Source organism: Lutra lutra, chromosome 12, assembly GCF_902655055.1.
Source record: "Lutra lutra chromosome 12, mLutLut1.2, whole genome shotgun sequence".
NCBI lineage: Eukaryota > Metazoa > Chordata > Mammalia > Carnivora > Mustelidae > Lutra > Lutra lutra.
This window is the reverse complement of record NC_062289.1, coordinates 67,652,917-67,667,676: the sequence shown is the minus strand read 5'-3', so window position 1 is coordinate 67,667,676 and position 14,760 is coordinate 67,652,917. Positions and strand designations below refer to the sequence as shown.

The following is a 14,760-nucleotide window of genomic DNA, read 5'->3' as shown; positions in this document are numbered from 1 at the left end:
CCAGCGGGGATCCTCATGGGGACACCAGGCCTGGGAGTCAGCAGGGGTCCAAGGTTCAGTCCTAAGAAGAAAGTAGTGATGATCCATTCTTATCTCCTCAGGCTTCAAGGGCTATGATCTGAGGGTCAGACATACACACTGTTACCCAGGACTTTAAGACGAGTCCTGACTCAGTAAGTAGCTCATCTGGGAAATTCCAGTCCCTGTCTCTCCACCTGAGTTCCCAGGGTGCTGACCCTTCTGTGCTGGGCACGTCCAGAGATGCCCTGAGCCCTCACCCTCTGCCACTCCTGCCCCACTCCAGGCAGACTCTGACCCAGGGCTGAAGCTGCCTTGTTCACAAGTGTCTCATGGGGTGGGAGGTGGGGCACTCGGCAGAGCCCCTGATCCCAGGAAAGAGGGTCTGCAGCCTCCTTATGAAATGCTCTCCAGAGTGAAGTGATTCCAATGGCCTCAGGCTACATCTATGGTCACTGTGCTGTCCTTGCTTAAGTGACAGAATCCAGTCCCTAGGAGGGACCACTGATTATCCAGTTCCCAGCACTTGCTCCCTGTGCAAAGACACGACCATGGAGACCCTCACAGAGACACAGAACTTGAAGTGAATCCCTCAGTCAATGATGGTTTCTGGCACTTTTCACAAATTTATGTGAGACATGGATCAAACAAACAAACAAACAAAAAACAAGGGAAACAGTGTTGACAATGCTAGATGTTCATCTGCTGTGGGTTGGGGGGGTGTCATAGAGACAGAAGCACCACCTGGAAGTAGATCTCCAACAGCATGTGATTGTATAACAAGTAAATTCCCACATGCATCGTGATGGACAAGTGTCAGAATGAAAGAGTTTCCAATTCTGATGACATGCTGAGGATGGGACAAGAGATCCCCTGGGGAACACAGAGGGAACATGAAGCAGGAGGGGTAAGTGATGAGGCTACAGAATACCTCTCCGTGAATCAGGTGTTGTCTGTAGCTCTCCAAGGGCTCAGCTTGGCCTTATGGCCAGGCTACTGAAAGGCCTCCAGTGTTGACCCAGCTGCCCTGTGTTCACTGACCCTGGTCCAGATGGTCATGATCACCTGTCAGAGAGACAGTATAGAAATCTTCAGTGTACATGGGTACCAGCAGAACCAGGACAGGACACTGGCTGGTCATATAGGACAATAGCAAGCTTCCCTCAGTGATTTCTGACTGATTCTCCAGCTTCAACTTGGAAGACAGGGCCACCCTAAACACCAGTCAGACCAGGACCAAGGACGAGGCTGACTAGTATTGTCAGGTGTGGGACAATGGAACTAATGCTCATAGTGAGAAAGACAGACAGGGATATGAGACACAGACCCCTTCCCCATCTGTGTCACACACGCCTTTAGCCTAGGAAGACTGTGGACAAAGCACAGTAGGTCTGACCCAGGTCCCCAGATCTGAGATTCCAAGACCTCTCTCCCAACGTAGCCTTCCAGGCAGCCCCTGCACCATGTGCATCAAGGATGCCTGTGCAGGAGGCAGGATGGTGCTATCATGTTTTCTTGGCTACAGTTTGTTTGGGGATGGAAGACCTTGCTGGGATGACCAACAGAGAGACATCAATGGAGATTGAAGAAAGTCAAAATGGCAAAGGGATGTCTGACCTGTCAGTTGAATAGAATCATTGCTGTGTCTCTGGGTAGAAGCAGTTCTCCTTTAGAACTAAGACTTCTATATCAGCAGAGTGTAGGGTCATGGTGACAGTCATAATTTTGTAGCCGGTCACCGGATATATCAGTGAGTGGGGTTGTTCCTAATTCTACCTCTAGATCACTGGACCCATGAATCCTGACTATGGAAAAAATAGCACCATAAGTTGGAAACAGAAGGAGTGAAGGTAACACCTCCTGGAAACTGTTGCCTCCACCCCACAAGGTGTTCTCCCGTACCTGGCACAGTAACTGTCTTCAAGAGGACATGAATCCTCTTGTCATGCAGCCAGCTGTTTCAGAATGGTGGGAAAGATGATAAAGCCAGTGAATCCCATGGCCATGGGCACACCGCAGCCCTCCATATAATGTGAAATATGTTCCTTGGACAGAAGCCTCCCTGAAATACTAGACAGTGGATGATGTCTCCTGAAAGTCCAAGGGTAATACTTTGAGAGGAAGCATTGTAGTCAAAGGAAACAAGTCCTTATCTCAATAAAGCTCTGTTTCAACAAGAACAGAGCAATCCCTACCATGATGGAAGAGGTCTAATGTAATTAATCTGCCACCAGACTCCTGGCTGATTCCGTAGGGGAGGGTCTCAGAATGGGAACTTAGGGATGGTCTCTGCTGTTGGCGACTTGGTCCTCACAAGCAGCCAAAACCAGGTCAGCTTTAGTGGTTGGAAATCCGTAGTGATTAGCCCATGAATAACCACCCATCTTGCAACATAGACACTTTGCTATGGAGCCCACCAGGCAACTTCAAGAATGGATGGAAAAGAAGGCTGACCATTGTCCCCAGATATGTCACATTAAAAGGACACATTATGGTAGAAATTTTTAGGGAACATAAATAGCATCCACATCTATGTTTATTTGTGGATTTCTACTCACATAACTCTTCCTCAAATGTCCTCACCAATTTTCTTATTGTGTCCTTTCAACACTGACCATCAGCCAAACTATGAAGCAGAGCCCATAGGTTAGAATAAAGCCACCTCTGTCCTTCTCTCTCTAGGTAAAAAAAAAAAAACAAAACAAAAACAATTACCCTGCTCAAATGCTATCTTATTGGAGAATTTTCTTGTACCCATGTTATCCAGGAGTGTCCCAGATGAGGTTGAAGTAGATATATTAACTATCAGAGTTGTCTGCGTATCATTAGGAACCAACGTAAATAAGCCTTGTGTTTTTTTCTCTGTATCAACTGGTTGTCTGATTATCCCCATTGGACCATGGCTGTGTATGCCAGACGAAAGATAATGGAGCAGGGATTGGGGGTTATGGACATCACCTCTTCCTCATGCAACTCACCTGTTCCTTCAGAATGTGCTGAAGCCTGATCTCAAATCTATCTCCCCTGTTTGATGATAGACAGTTGCTGTGTATGCCCAATTCCATGGCGTGGTTGGTCAGATGGCACCCAGTCCTTGCAGGCAGTCTGGTCACACGGTGATTTAGTGGCTAACAAAGAGCACACAGTCTCTGTTAAGGTTCAGTAGCAAGTCAAAGTGTTGGCCAAAGGCAAATATTTCTATTTATACATATATTTTAAAAAGGTAAGCTGCCCATCTATTTCAGTTGTAGGCACTCCATAATTAACCGATACCCATGTCCACGATCAAATGGGTCTGATGACTAATTTGGTCCTGCTATTCCTTATGGTAACAAGACCCAAATAATAATTTCTGATCACATGGAACTGCATGCCTCCTAACAACGCAAAGACCCCATCAATAACAACTTGCTGCACAATTCAGAGTTCAGAATCTCTAGAAAATATATGTATATATGTTGTAAATTTGTTATATATTTATAACCAGCTGATATAGAGGAAAAAACATAGGGCTGGTGTACAGAGGTTCCTATATGATATGCAGGCAATTCTGAGATTTAATAATATAAGCAGGCAAGTCCTGCAGCCTCATCTGGGACCCACCTGCATGCATCGGTGCAGGAGAATTCTTCAGTAAAGTACTCTGTGTGTGTGTGTGTGTGTGTGTGTGTGTGTGTGAGTGTGAGTGTGTATAGACAGATAGATAGATACCTCTACAGATACACACACAGGAGATGCAATTAGTATATATGGGCACACACACTCACAAGTATATTCATGTATGTGTCATGTATGTGTATGAGTGTAAATATATGATATAAAGGCATGTGTAACAGGAATTGGATATCAGGTGGAAACACACACATACACATGAGCAGCAGAGAAGGCACAGTGACTGTCACCTACAAAAGGGCTCCCACTTCCCACTCATTGTGCAGGGAGGCTCACACAGTACTCCTCTTGTGACTCATCTTCCCAGGAAACATATAACATGAGAATTCTAACACATCACACCTGCCACCAAGTTTTTAACTTATGGGAAATTATCACATTGGGACTTAACTAGTTTCGAATTGCAGACACCTAAGGTCCTCACTGTCCCTGCATGTCCTCACACAAACCAGACTCGTCCCCACAGGAACTGACTCCAAACACACTTCAGTTCTTGTCCCTTCTTGCCATCTTGACAGTAGCCCCACAGTCCCCTCTGCAGACAAGCCTCCTCCAGCCTCTCCTCACACACGACCTGCCTGTCATTTCGTCTGATATAACTTCATTTTCTGCACATCACCCAACATTGCACATGTTCTTCTATGATTATTTTATTAATTGAGTGCTTTGTGCTAATTGTTATTCTAGGTGGTTAGGAAGATTTTAATGTGATACATACGCATCTCAATCAGACGCATGAATATTTAGGTGCTTGTTTTTCTCCCACAGAAATAAGTCTGAAGTCAGATGGTGGTTCTCACCAATTCCATAAGGTCCCAAATCTTCTCACTTTCACTCCCACCATCACTGCTAAGGAGGCTTTTCTTTTCCTTTTTGTTGACAGCAGACCTCAGGACAGCTGTGGCAGCTCCAGCTTTCTCAGCCAAGTACCAGAGCAAGAGCACTGTGTAAATCTAGTCTGTTTCTTTCCTTCACAAGAGTAAAATTCCCCCCAAATATCCCCAGCCACATAACACATTCATTGGCCATCTTTGGACCATGGGGTCAATGTTGACCCGGTAGCACCTGAGAATAGCCATAGTGTGACTTCTAAATGAATACAGAAAACAAGATGCAGATAGAAGGGTTTGAAGTCTATATACTATATCAACAAAGCATGTATGTCCACTCTGCTGCTCCAGCCCCAAGACAGAAACTCTGACATAGTGACTATGTCTTGTTCACAGCAATTTCCAGGATGGAGTGTCTGCCAGAACAAAGTGGGTCTGAATAAATGTTAAGTGACATTTCTCCTGTCTCTGACTTGGAAGGAATAGTCACTTCTGCCTGGGTTGGTCCTGTGCCAGCTGCTGGCACCAGTAAGGGGCAGTCCCTGAGTCCTGTGTCCCCTAGTGCCAACCTCCAAAAACACATGCATGACCACCCATACTTCATATGAGCCCTGCATTCTCCTCCTCTAAATGAGCCTGCTTATATTTTCATGGGTTATCTGATCAGCACCTGCATGATGTTGAGGGTGGCAGGGTCTTCTTAGAGAAAAGCAATTCCTCAAAAGAAGCCTAAAGCCCATGGATCAGGGAATCAGGATCTTCTGATCAGAATTTCTGATAAGAGTTTCAAATCTGACAAAGGAATTCTTTCACCTCCAGCAGCATGTGGAGTGGCCTCAAGGAGGCAGTAAAGATCACCTGACAAAGTCTCCTGGACATGCGGTATGTCTGGGCATCAGGGGGTTCTAACAGAGTGGGAGGCTTTGTCACCACCACCTGAGACTTATGGGAAAAGTTATTGGCTTTCTATAATGTCACCTTTACCACTGACATAAAATTCTGGCTCAGCGTCACTCAGATCTGTCTCCTAGAATTTGCCAGTATCTTGCACAGGGCCAGTACTTCATACCTCTGTAATCCAGCCCATTTCTGCTAAAACCCAGTCACTGTCAAACCTCACTCAAGCACTGCACCTATCCCAGGAACTGAGTGCACACTGGGGAGACTGAGCCACAGAATCTATGACCTGACTTAGGAGCTCTCCCCGAGGACATCACCTACAGCACCTCAATGGCTCCTGCAAAACTCCACGTGTGCTTAGCAAGTGAAGAATTTTCATTTTTCATGGTCACAAACAGGGATCTGGGCAGAAATTGCAAAGATCTAAGCTTCTTATGGTCACCCAGAAGCAAGAACAGGCCAAAATCAGGGAGGGGATTTCAGAACCAGCTGTGGGACGAGTGGGTGAAGCAGAATCCCCTGGGCTGAACATAGGTCTGCAGGAACCACCCCTTCTTCCCTCTGTCCCTTGGGGCTGAACTTTCTCTGAAACCACAACACTCCTCAGCAACAACTCTGGCTAATTTGCATAACCTGCAGGTATTACCAACAAGGGGATAAAAGGCCTAGGAAGGAATGTACCAGCGTAGGGCCTCAGGGACCAGAATCAAGGCACCTCCACCATGGCCTGGACCCCTCTCCTCCTCGGATTCCTGGCTCACTGCACAGGTGCTGAGCCCAGGCTCATACCCTCCCAGACCCACAGAACTGTCACAAGCCTGACCCTGAAATTGAGCTCAGTGGGGCTTGCCTGTGGCAGTCAGGATGCTCAGGACCCAGCTGTGGGATGAAGGGCTGGAGGGCTCTGTGTGAGCCCTGAGGGGCTGCACCTGCCCAGGGAAAGAGGGTCATGGTCCTCTTTGTTCAAAGGCTCCAGCCACCATCCAGGCCCAGGGGTCTCAGGGGCTGACAATAATAGGAAGGGTTCCCTGTATGCCCAGGGTGTCCCTAAACATCAATCTAGATCACATAGGTGACCTAGATGAGACCCAAATTTGTAAGCCCACCTCTCCCTTTCTCTCTTGCAGGTTCTATGGGTGCCTACGTGCTGACTCAGCCTCCCTCAATGTCGGTGAACCTGGGACAGACAGCCAGCATAACCTGCAGTGGAGACAACATTGGAAATACATATGTTTCCTGGCACCAACAGAAGCCGGGCCAGGCACCTGTGACAATTATCTATAATGATAGCAACCGACCCTCAGGAATCCCTGACAGGTTCTCTGGCTCCAACTCAGGGAACATGGCCACCCTGACCATCAGCGGGGCCCAGGCTGAGGACGAGGCTGATTATTACTGTGCATCATATGACAGTAGTAGGGATACTGCTCACAGTGACACAAGCAGATGGGGAACTGAGACACAAACCCCTTCTCCATCTGAGTCACACTATCCTCCAGCCCCAGGAGGCCTATGCACAAAGCAGTGAGCAGGTCTGACCCAGGTCCCCAGATCCAAGGTCCGCAGGCTCCTCCCTCTTCTCTGCCCTGCAGGTGGGCTCTGCAGAGGATGTATGATGAATAACAAAAATTACCATTTAGTGAGATTCCATTTGTTTGAAGAGGCAGAGCATGATTGAATAGGTTCAGTGCAGATGGGGAGGACCTTTGTACAGGGCCACATCTCACCTCTAAGATGAAAACTGCAGTATCGTAGAGTAAAAATGCACAGGGTGACACTGACAACAGATTAGTTGCTGAAGAATGAGATTCCAAATTCAATGATGTCAATGTAGTAACCATTCAAAATGTAATAAGGCAAAAAAAATTTTTAATACTATAATAAATGAACAGAGCCTAAGTTGGCTGTGGGACCACCTCATGCTGCCCACTATGCTTGTAACTGGAGCCCAAGCAGAAAAGACAAACAGGAGGGAAGATAAAAGATGCTTAAAGAGGTATTGGACAGAAATGTTACAAATTTGGTAAAAACAATAACTGACACACATATTCAAGAAGTTCATCAAAGCTCAAGCACAGTAACCATGAGGCACTGACACTGTCATCACATCACAGCCATATTGCTGAACATCATTGTGGAAGTCATCTGTGAAGCAGCCAGGGAGAATGTGCAGATCGTCTGCAGAGGAATAAATATGGTGAAAGCAGATTCTTACTAGAAGCAAAGTAAGCAAGATGACAGTGGATAAATGTCTTTTAAAAGGAAGCTCCTAAACTATGTATCTGTAGGGGGACCTGAGTGGCTCTTTTGGTTAAGCTTCTGCCTTAGGCTCAGGTCATGATCCTAGAGTCCCAGGATCAAGACATTTGTCCCACTGCCTGCTCAGCAGGGATTCTGCTTCTGCCTCTCTGTCTACCCCAACCCCAACTTGTGTGTCCCCTCTCTCTCTCTCAAATGAATAAAATATGTATATATATATATATATATATATATATATATATATATATATATAAAGATTTTATGCTGTATCAACATATAGACCATATTTTTTAAAAAAGGAAAGATCTGTCCACCTGAAATTCATTATCCCATGAAAATATCTCTCAAAAATGAAGAAAGATAAAACTCTCAGCCTGCAGAACATCACATAATTAATCACCCACAGACGCTCACTACAGCAGCGAGTGACAGACGCCCCTCACACAGAGGAACAGTCTCTCGGACAGCAATGTGACTCCACACAAAGGGACGAAGAATATCAGCTTTGGGAATTAACTGGACAAACATAGAAATGTCTCTGAATGATCACTGTGTGAAGCCAAACATAGTAACAACATTCTCTGGCTCATGATGAATCTCAGAATTAAACTCATGACCACCATAGCCCAAAGTCAGTGGTGGGTGAGAAGAACATATTAAACAGTCCTCGTTCTATGTGAGGTGATATAAAAATCACTGGAAGGTAGACTTCGGGAAGAGAGATTGGTCCTGTAAACCTTGAAGCAACAGTAAACTAAAACTTCTCAAGAACAAAGAGTTATATCTAATGAGGTGTGTTCGTTAGGGTTCTCCAGACAGAACCAACAGGAGAGGCACACAGCTGAATCTTGAACAACATGGGCTGACTTGCTCGAGTCCAGTTACTCACAAGAGTTTGCATAATAGTAAAGTAAATGTATTTTCTCTTGTTCATGCTTTTCCCCCAAATCTGTGTGTTTTATTCCCAGGAGACAGCCAGGAATAGGAGTGCTGAGCAGCCAGACAGGTGGAAGGACATTCCTCTGGTAGGGTGTGCCTGCCCAATCCGGGGTCTACCCCGGAGCAGAAGCCTGGTTTTCAGGGAGACAGTAAGGGTAGGGTGTGGAACGCTCTGAGGGGACATGGTCTCTGGTGACAGATGCACACTTGTGAAGCTACGGGGAGCAGAGAAGGTCCTTCTTTATCACCAAGACCCTTCTGTGGGAAATACCACATCACCACACAACCTTCTGGTCAATATCCTTCTGGTCAATACCTTCACTTGGTGAAGGTCCATTTGATGGCATTTCCCAGCATGCTCCACACCTTGGGCCAGACTTCTATCCCCTTCCACAGGTGGTGGGTGTCCTCCCTATTCACTCAGATCTTGCTGTGCTTATGGATTTGACCTTAGGGCAAACAGTGATCTCATCAATCTACACATGACTCTGTGGTTGCTGTCTCTCCAAGTGGTCACAAGGGAAGGCCAGGCTCCATGAACCTCACTCAGCAGAGGAGGCAGGAAGGTCAAGGAGCTGAGTGCAGTTCACATCTGTTTGTCACATTGTTAGGTCAGGCTAGTGACCATGCACAGGTACTTGTGTATTAACCATATGCTTGTCGATGTTCTTAGCTGAGGACTGGTGCACGGAGTCAACACAGTGCCATCCTCACTGGAGGCTCAGATGGTGCTGGCCCGGCAGGGGCTGCAAAGGCCCCACACACCAGTACCAATGATCCTAATTTTCCTAATTTTCTTCTTCACAACATTTTCTTTTTGTACTCACTTTTTTGTGAGAATACAATATATAGTGCATATAACAAATAAAATATGTGTTAACCCATTGTGTATGTTGTCAGTAAGGTTTATGGTCAAGAGTAGACTAGTAGTAGTTCAGGTTCGGGGCAGTCAAAGATATATGCAGATTTTAGACTGCACCTGTGTCAGTATCCCTAACACCTACTTTGTTCAAAACTCAACTGTAATGTGAATTTTTCATAATCTGTTCAAAAAAAATGAATGAATGTGGTAGGCTTCCTAACTCATTCATGTAGACATTGTTACACTGATACCAAAAGTACACATCACTGGAAAGCTATAGACTGCTGTCTCTTACAAATACAGGCACAGAAATCATCAACAAAATATTATCAAACTTAATCCAGCAACACATAGAAAGAAATAGACACCAGGAACAAAGAGATTTATTGCAACAATACAAGGGGTTTGAAAATACAAAAACAAGTAGTATAATACAGCATATCAATGGAATAAAATACCAGACTCACATGGTTATCTCAATAGATGCAGAAAGAGCATTTGACAAATCCAACATCCTTTCATTAGAAAATGACAGACCACCCAGCAGATGAGCCCAATGACCATCAGCTACAAAAAGGCTGCTGCTTCCACTTCAGTTTGCTCCTTTTCACACAGGGACCATTCCTGTGATTCACCAAAACCAGAAGCAAAACAGCAAAATGAATTCTGAAACACCTCACTCCAGACCCCAGTTCTTAACTTCGATGAAAATATTACCTGGTTCTGACAAGATTTATATCAGACACCTTAGGTTCTCACTGTTTCTTCAGCCTCAGACAAACAGGAAACTTCCCTGCAGACACTGGCTCTGCTGTCCCCAAACACATGTCCTGTACCTGTTCCTTCTTCTCACCCTGACAGAGTCTCCAGTGTCACCTCCCCAAAACTACCTCTTCCAACCTCTCCTTGCACAGTGTCATTTTTCCTGATATCCAACTTAATTGTCTGCATATTACCTACTACTGAATGGTTTTTCCCTATAATTATTTGATTAGTTCATTGATTTGTGGTCATTATTTCCCTACTGGTCACAAAACCTTAGTCTAAGACATACAGGTAATAAGCAGAGGCAGGAACAGACAAATTTCCTCCCAATAAAGCCTGGAGGCAGAAGCTTACTTTCCAAGATACTCTCCAATTCCAGGTCCCCAATCTACTCACTTTTTGTCTCAACATCTCAGCCATGGAGCTTTGCTTTTCTTTCATTCCTACTGACAACAGAGCTCACATGACTACTACAGCTCCAGCTGTCACACCATGTTCAAAAAGAAAAGCACTCCATATATCTGGTGTGTTTCCTTACTTCATGAGATCAGAAGTCCCCAGAAAAATCACCAGATGAATGACATAGCTATTGGCCAGTGCTAAACACAGGGTCAGACCAGCCATGAAGGACATAGGAATAACAATGGTTTTGACTTTCAAATGAATACAGAAGACAAGACCTAGGTAAAAGGTGGTAGAGACTCTCTACTGTCTCACCAAAACAAGTGTGTCCATTATGTCACTCCACCCACAACATGGAAACTCTGAGAGAGAAACTGTCTTCTTCACAAAACTTTCCCAGGATGGAAAGTCTGCCAGACCAAAGCGGGACTGAATAAATTACTTGCCAGGGGAGTGTTCTCCTGCCTCTGTCCTTGGAGCTGTAGCCACCACTGCCCTATTTTGGTACATCAGCCACCAGGGTCACTAGAAAGCAGTTCCTGAGTCCTGTGTCCCCCAGCCCCCAGCCCAGAACAACACCCGTGATGACCCACCACCTCAGTGGTAGGAGCAGTAACACCTCAGACGAGTTGCGCTTTCTCCTCCTATTTTTCGTGGATACTCAGATCTCCTTCAGGCTGGCCTTGAGAGTGGCAGGGCCCACATAGAGTAGAGTATATCTCCCTGAGTCCAGCAGTCCACAGATCAGGAAATCAGCATGTGAGCAGTGGGTCCTGAATCTCCACTGGGACTAAAAAGATTTCCCTGCACCTCCAGACGAGTGGCCAGCAAGAGGCAGCAGAGATCAACCGGCCAAGCCATCTGGCCTTGGGGAGGGTCTGGGCATCAGGAGTTCTAACAGGGAGGGTTCACCAGGACTTGGAACCAGAAGGAAAGGTGCAGGTTTTCTACACTGCCGCTTTTGACTCTAATGTAAAATTCTGACTCGGGGGCTTTCAGATCTGTATCTTGGTGATTTTGTCTCCGTCTCTAACACAGGTCCAGAACTTCATGCCTCCCTACCCAGCACATTTCTGCTACACTCAGTCATTGTCAGTCTCTGCTCAAGCTGAGTCAGCCCCAGCATACAACGCATCCTGTGGATACTGAGACACAACATCTATGACCAGCCCTCAGAACACGCACCTACATCAGCCCTTCAATGGCTCCTTAAAACTCCATGTGTGCTTGGCAAGGGAGAACTTTTGTTTGGGTTCTGATGTTTCCCAATGGACGTATGGCTTAGGCACTGCACTGACTTAAGCCACCTAGTGCCTGCAGAGGAAACGCTATTGTGGGCTAAGAAAATGCAGACAAACTCCACCTCAGTGCTCCACCAGCACAGATCAGACCAGCAGTGATGTCAGGACATGCAGAGGGATCGAGTTCGTTCCCCAGACTATGGACTGGGGGTGAAGCAGAATCCCCTGGGCTGATGGTGGGTCTGCAGCTCCAGCCCTCACTTCTCTGTGTCCCTTGGGGCTGAGCCCTGCTCTGAAACCACAAGGCTCCTCAGCGGCAGCCCCTGAACCTCAGCTGATTTGCATGACCATTTTATCCCTCCAGCAAGGAGATAAGAGATGCCTGGGATGAAGTCAGCCCAGCCACAGGACTTGGGGAACAGAATCAGGTCACTCCACCATGGCCTGAACCCATCTCCTCCTTGGCCCCCTTGCTCACTGCACAGGTGCTACACCCAGGCTCAGACCCTCTGCAGCCCCAGGAATCTGGAGCAATCCAGGCCCCGACTCTGAGCTCAACAGGGAGCTGCTTGTCAGGGGAAGGATGGTCATGACCCTGCTGCAGGATGAGAGACTGGAGGGGTGTCATCCCCTCCAGTGCTCAGTGGCACTGACTTGTCCAGAGAAAACTGAGGATAATCTCCTTTGGGCAAAAAATCCATCAACCAGCCAGACCCATGGGCTTCAGGGGCTGAGATGCTGGGAAGGTGGAAACAGGGCCCCAAGAATCCCTGGAGCTCAGGCCAGGCAGGTGATGGTGTTCTAGGGATGAGACCCAGAACTGAAAACCTAACACTCCTTTTCTTTCTTGTAGCATCTCTAGCCTCCTATGTGCTGACTCAGCCCCCATCTGTGTCAGTGGCCCTGGGACAGATGGTCCAGGTCACCTGTGGGGGAAACAACATTGTAAATAAAAATGTCTACTGATACCAGCAGAAGGCAGGCCAGAGTCTTGTGCTGATCATCTATTCTAGCAGCAGCTGGCCCTCATGGATCCCTGAGAGATTCTCAGACACCAACTCTGGGAACACGGCCACCATGACCATCAGTGGAGCTCAGGCTGAGGATGAGGCTAACTATTACTATCAGGTGTGGGATAGCAGTGCTGATGCTCACAGTGACACAATGTCTTCCCTGTCTGTGTCTCACTCTCCTCCAACCCCAGGAGGCCTGTGCACAAAGCAATGAGCAGGTCTGACTCAGGTCCCCAAATGCAACATCCCCAGACCTCCCTAGACACCCACACGTTGGAAGTACCTGCACAAGGTGTACAGGGTTGATTTGGGGCTCCTGAGATTGTCTGGGCTGAATATGTTGTAAATAGAGCTACTGGGTATAAGGGCTAACAGAAAGAAACATCTGTCAATGGTCATCACCCCGCATTTCCATATGGTGGTCATAGACCACTCCTTCACCCAACTTCCCAGGACTAGAACCCAGAATCTTCCAGCTCAGCAGAGCTCCTAAAACCCTGCCACCTGCCAGCTGGGGATTCTGAGTGGAGCAGACCAGTGCATTACTCACTGTCTCACATTACTCTTCTGGTCTCACATAAGCCCCCATCTCTGCCTGGAGCTGGGGATAGTCACAGGGATCCTCCTCACTGGAGAAGTGCTCTTGGTTAAGAAAACTGTCTCCCCAGGTTTCTTGCCATTCTTGGAGAGACTGTGTTGAATGATGGCCTGACCCAAGGTCCCAAGACCCTCCCTCAGGTTCAGGTGTCTTGAATGGTCCCAGCAGGAAGGCAGCCTCATCTGATGTCCCACTGTAGGTCACTCTCCTTCTGCACAGTCTGGCCAGCCTCACTCCCTCCAGATTTCCTGAAAATGCACTTCTCCATCTCAGAGTCTGTTTCTGGTAACCCAATCCAGGACAACCAGGGACCTGAGGAGTCTACTATATATCCACAAAGCTCTGCTTTCTCCTCCAAATCCAACTTAGTGTGTGAGATCCCCAGACAGACCATATTATATCTTCTATTTTTATACAATGAGAAAAGATGCATACACACTAGGTGCTGTGAGTTCTGATAGGCAGTTGGAGAGTCCGTCCATCCTGAGAGTGAATGGGGGATGATGAGACAGTGGCCTCCTCCTACAAAGTGTCCAGGTGGTATACAACCATGGGACTGAGACCCACAATGGGTGCTGCCTCACTTTTACCCCCCAAATGGTGCCCAAGAACTTCTCTTGACAGTCACCCTACCCAGAAATATGGACTGACAATGATCTTATGAAATACAGCTCAGCCTGTCAATGCAGACAAGTAATAAGCCAGCACAGCCCACCCCTCCTCCACATGACATTCACCCAGGTCCCCACAAATCAGGCTCCAAATAAAGAGAATATTTGGAGCCCTGCTTCCACGTCATAGGATAAATCTATGAAGTGAACAACTATGAACATGTTCATCCTTTCCCTACAAGGGGATACAAAATACATTTTTGTCTACTTGTGATTTTTATTTTGTCCCAGCTGTTTTGATATCCCATAACTTTGAAAGTGAGATATAAAGTTAACTATTGTTAATACATTTGATGATAGATAATAATGGGATGGAGCAAGTGAACAAAACAGAAACATATGATGACTATGAATCCAAACATTTTTACATCATAAGGAGAGAGCATGTGTTAGTTCTATCCTGCTCATTTCTTCCATTACTCGGAGGTCAGAGTGGTATCTATAATTACCTTCCTCACTGTCCAACCCATAGCCTTTTCCCTCAACAAACACCTGAGCTTTCCAGATCCTCCCTGGTTACAACCACCAAACATTCATTCTGGAAGGTGGGTCCCTTATCAAACCTGCTGCATTGGATTGTGGTGAATTTA

General features: G+C 46.6%; 1 gene segment (V, D, J or C); it reads left to right on the top strand.

Moving 5' to 3' along the window:
* Positions 1 to 6,099: 6,099 nt before the first annotated feature.
* Positions 6,100 to 14,760, top strand: part of LOC125081770 (immunoglobulin lambda variable 3-9-like) — a 69,400-nt gene continuing 60,739 nt past the window's right edge. Inside the window, 1 exon segment of the V gene segment in view lies at positions 6,100 to 6,188. Within this exon segment, the coding sequence occupies positions 6,143 to 6,188 (46 nt within the window).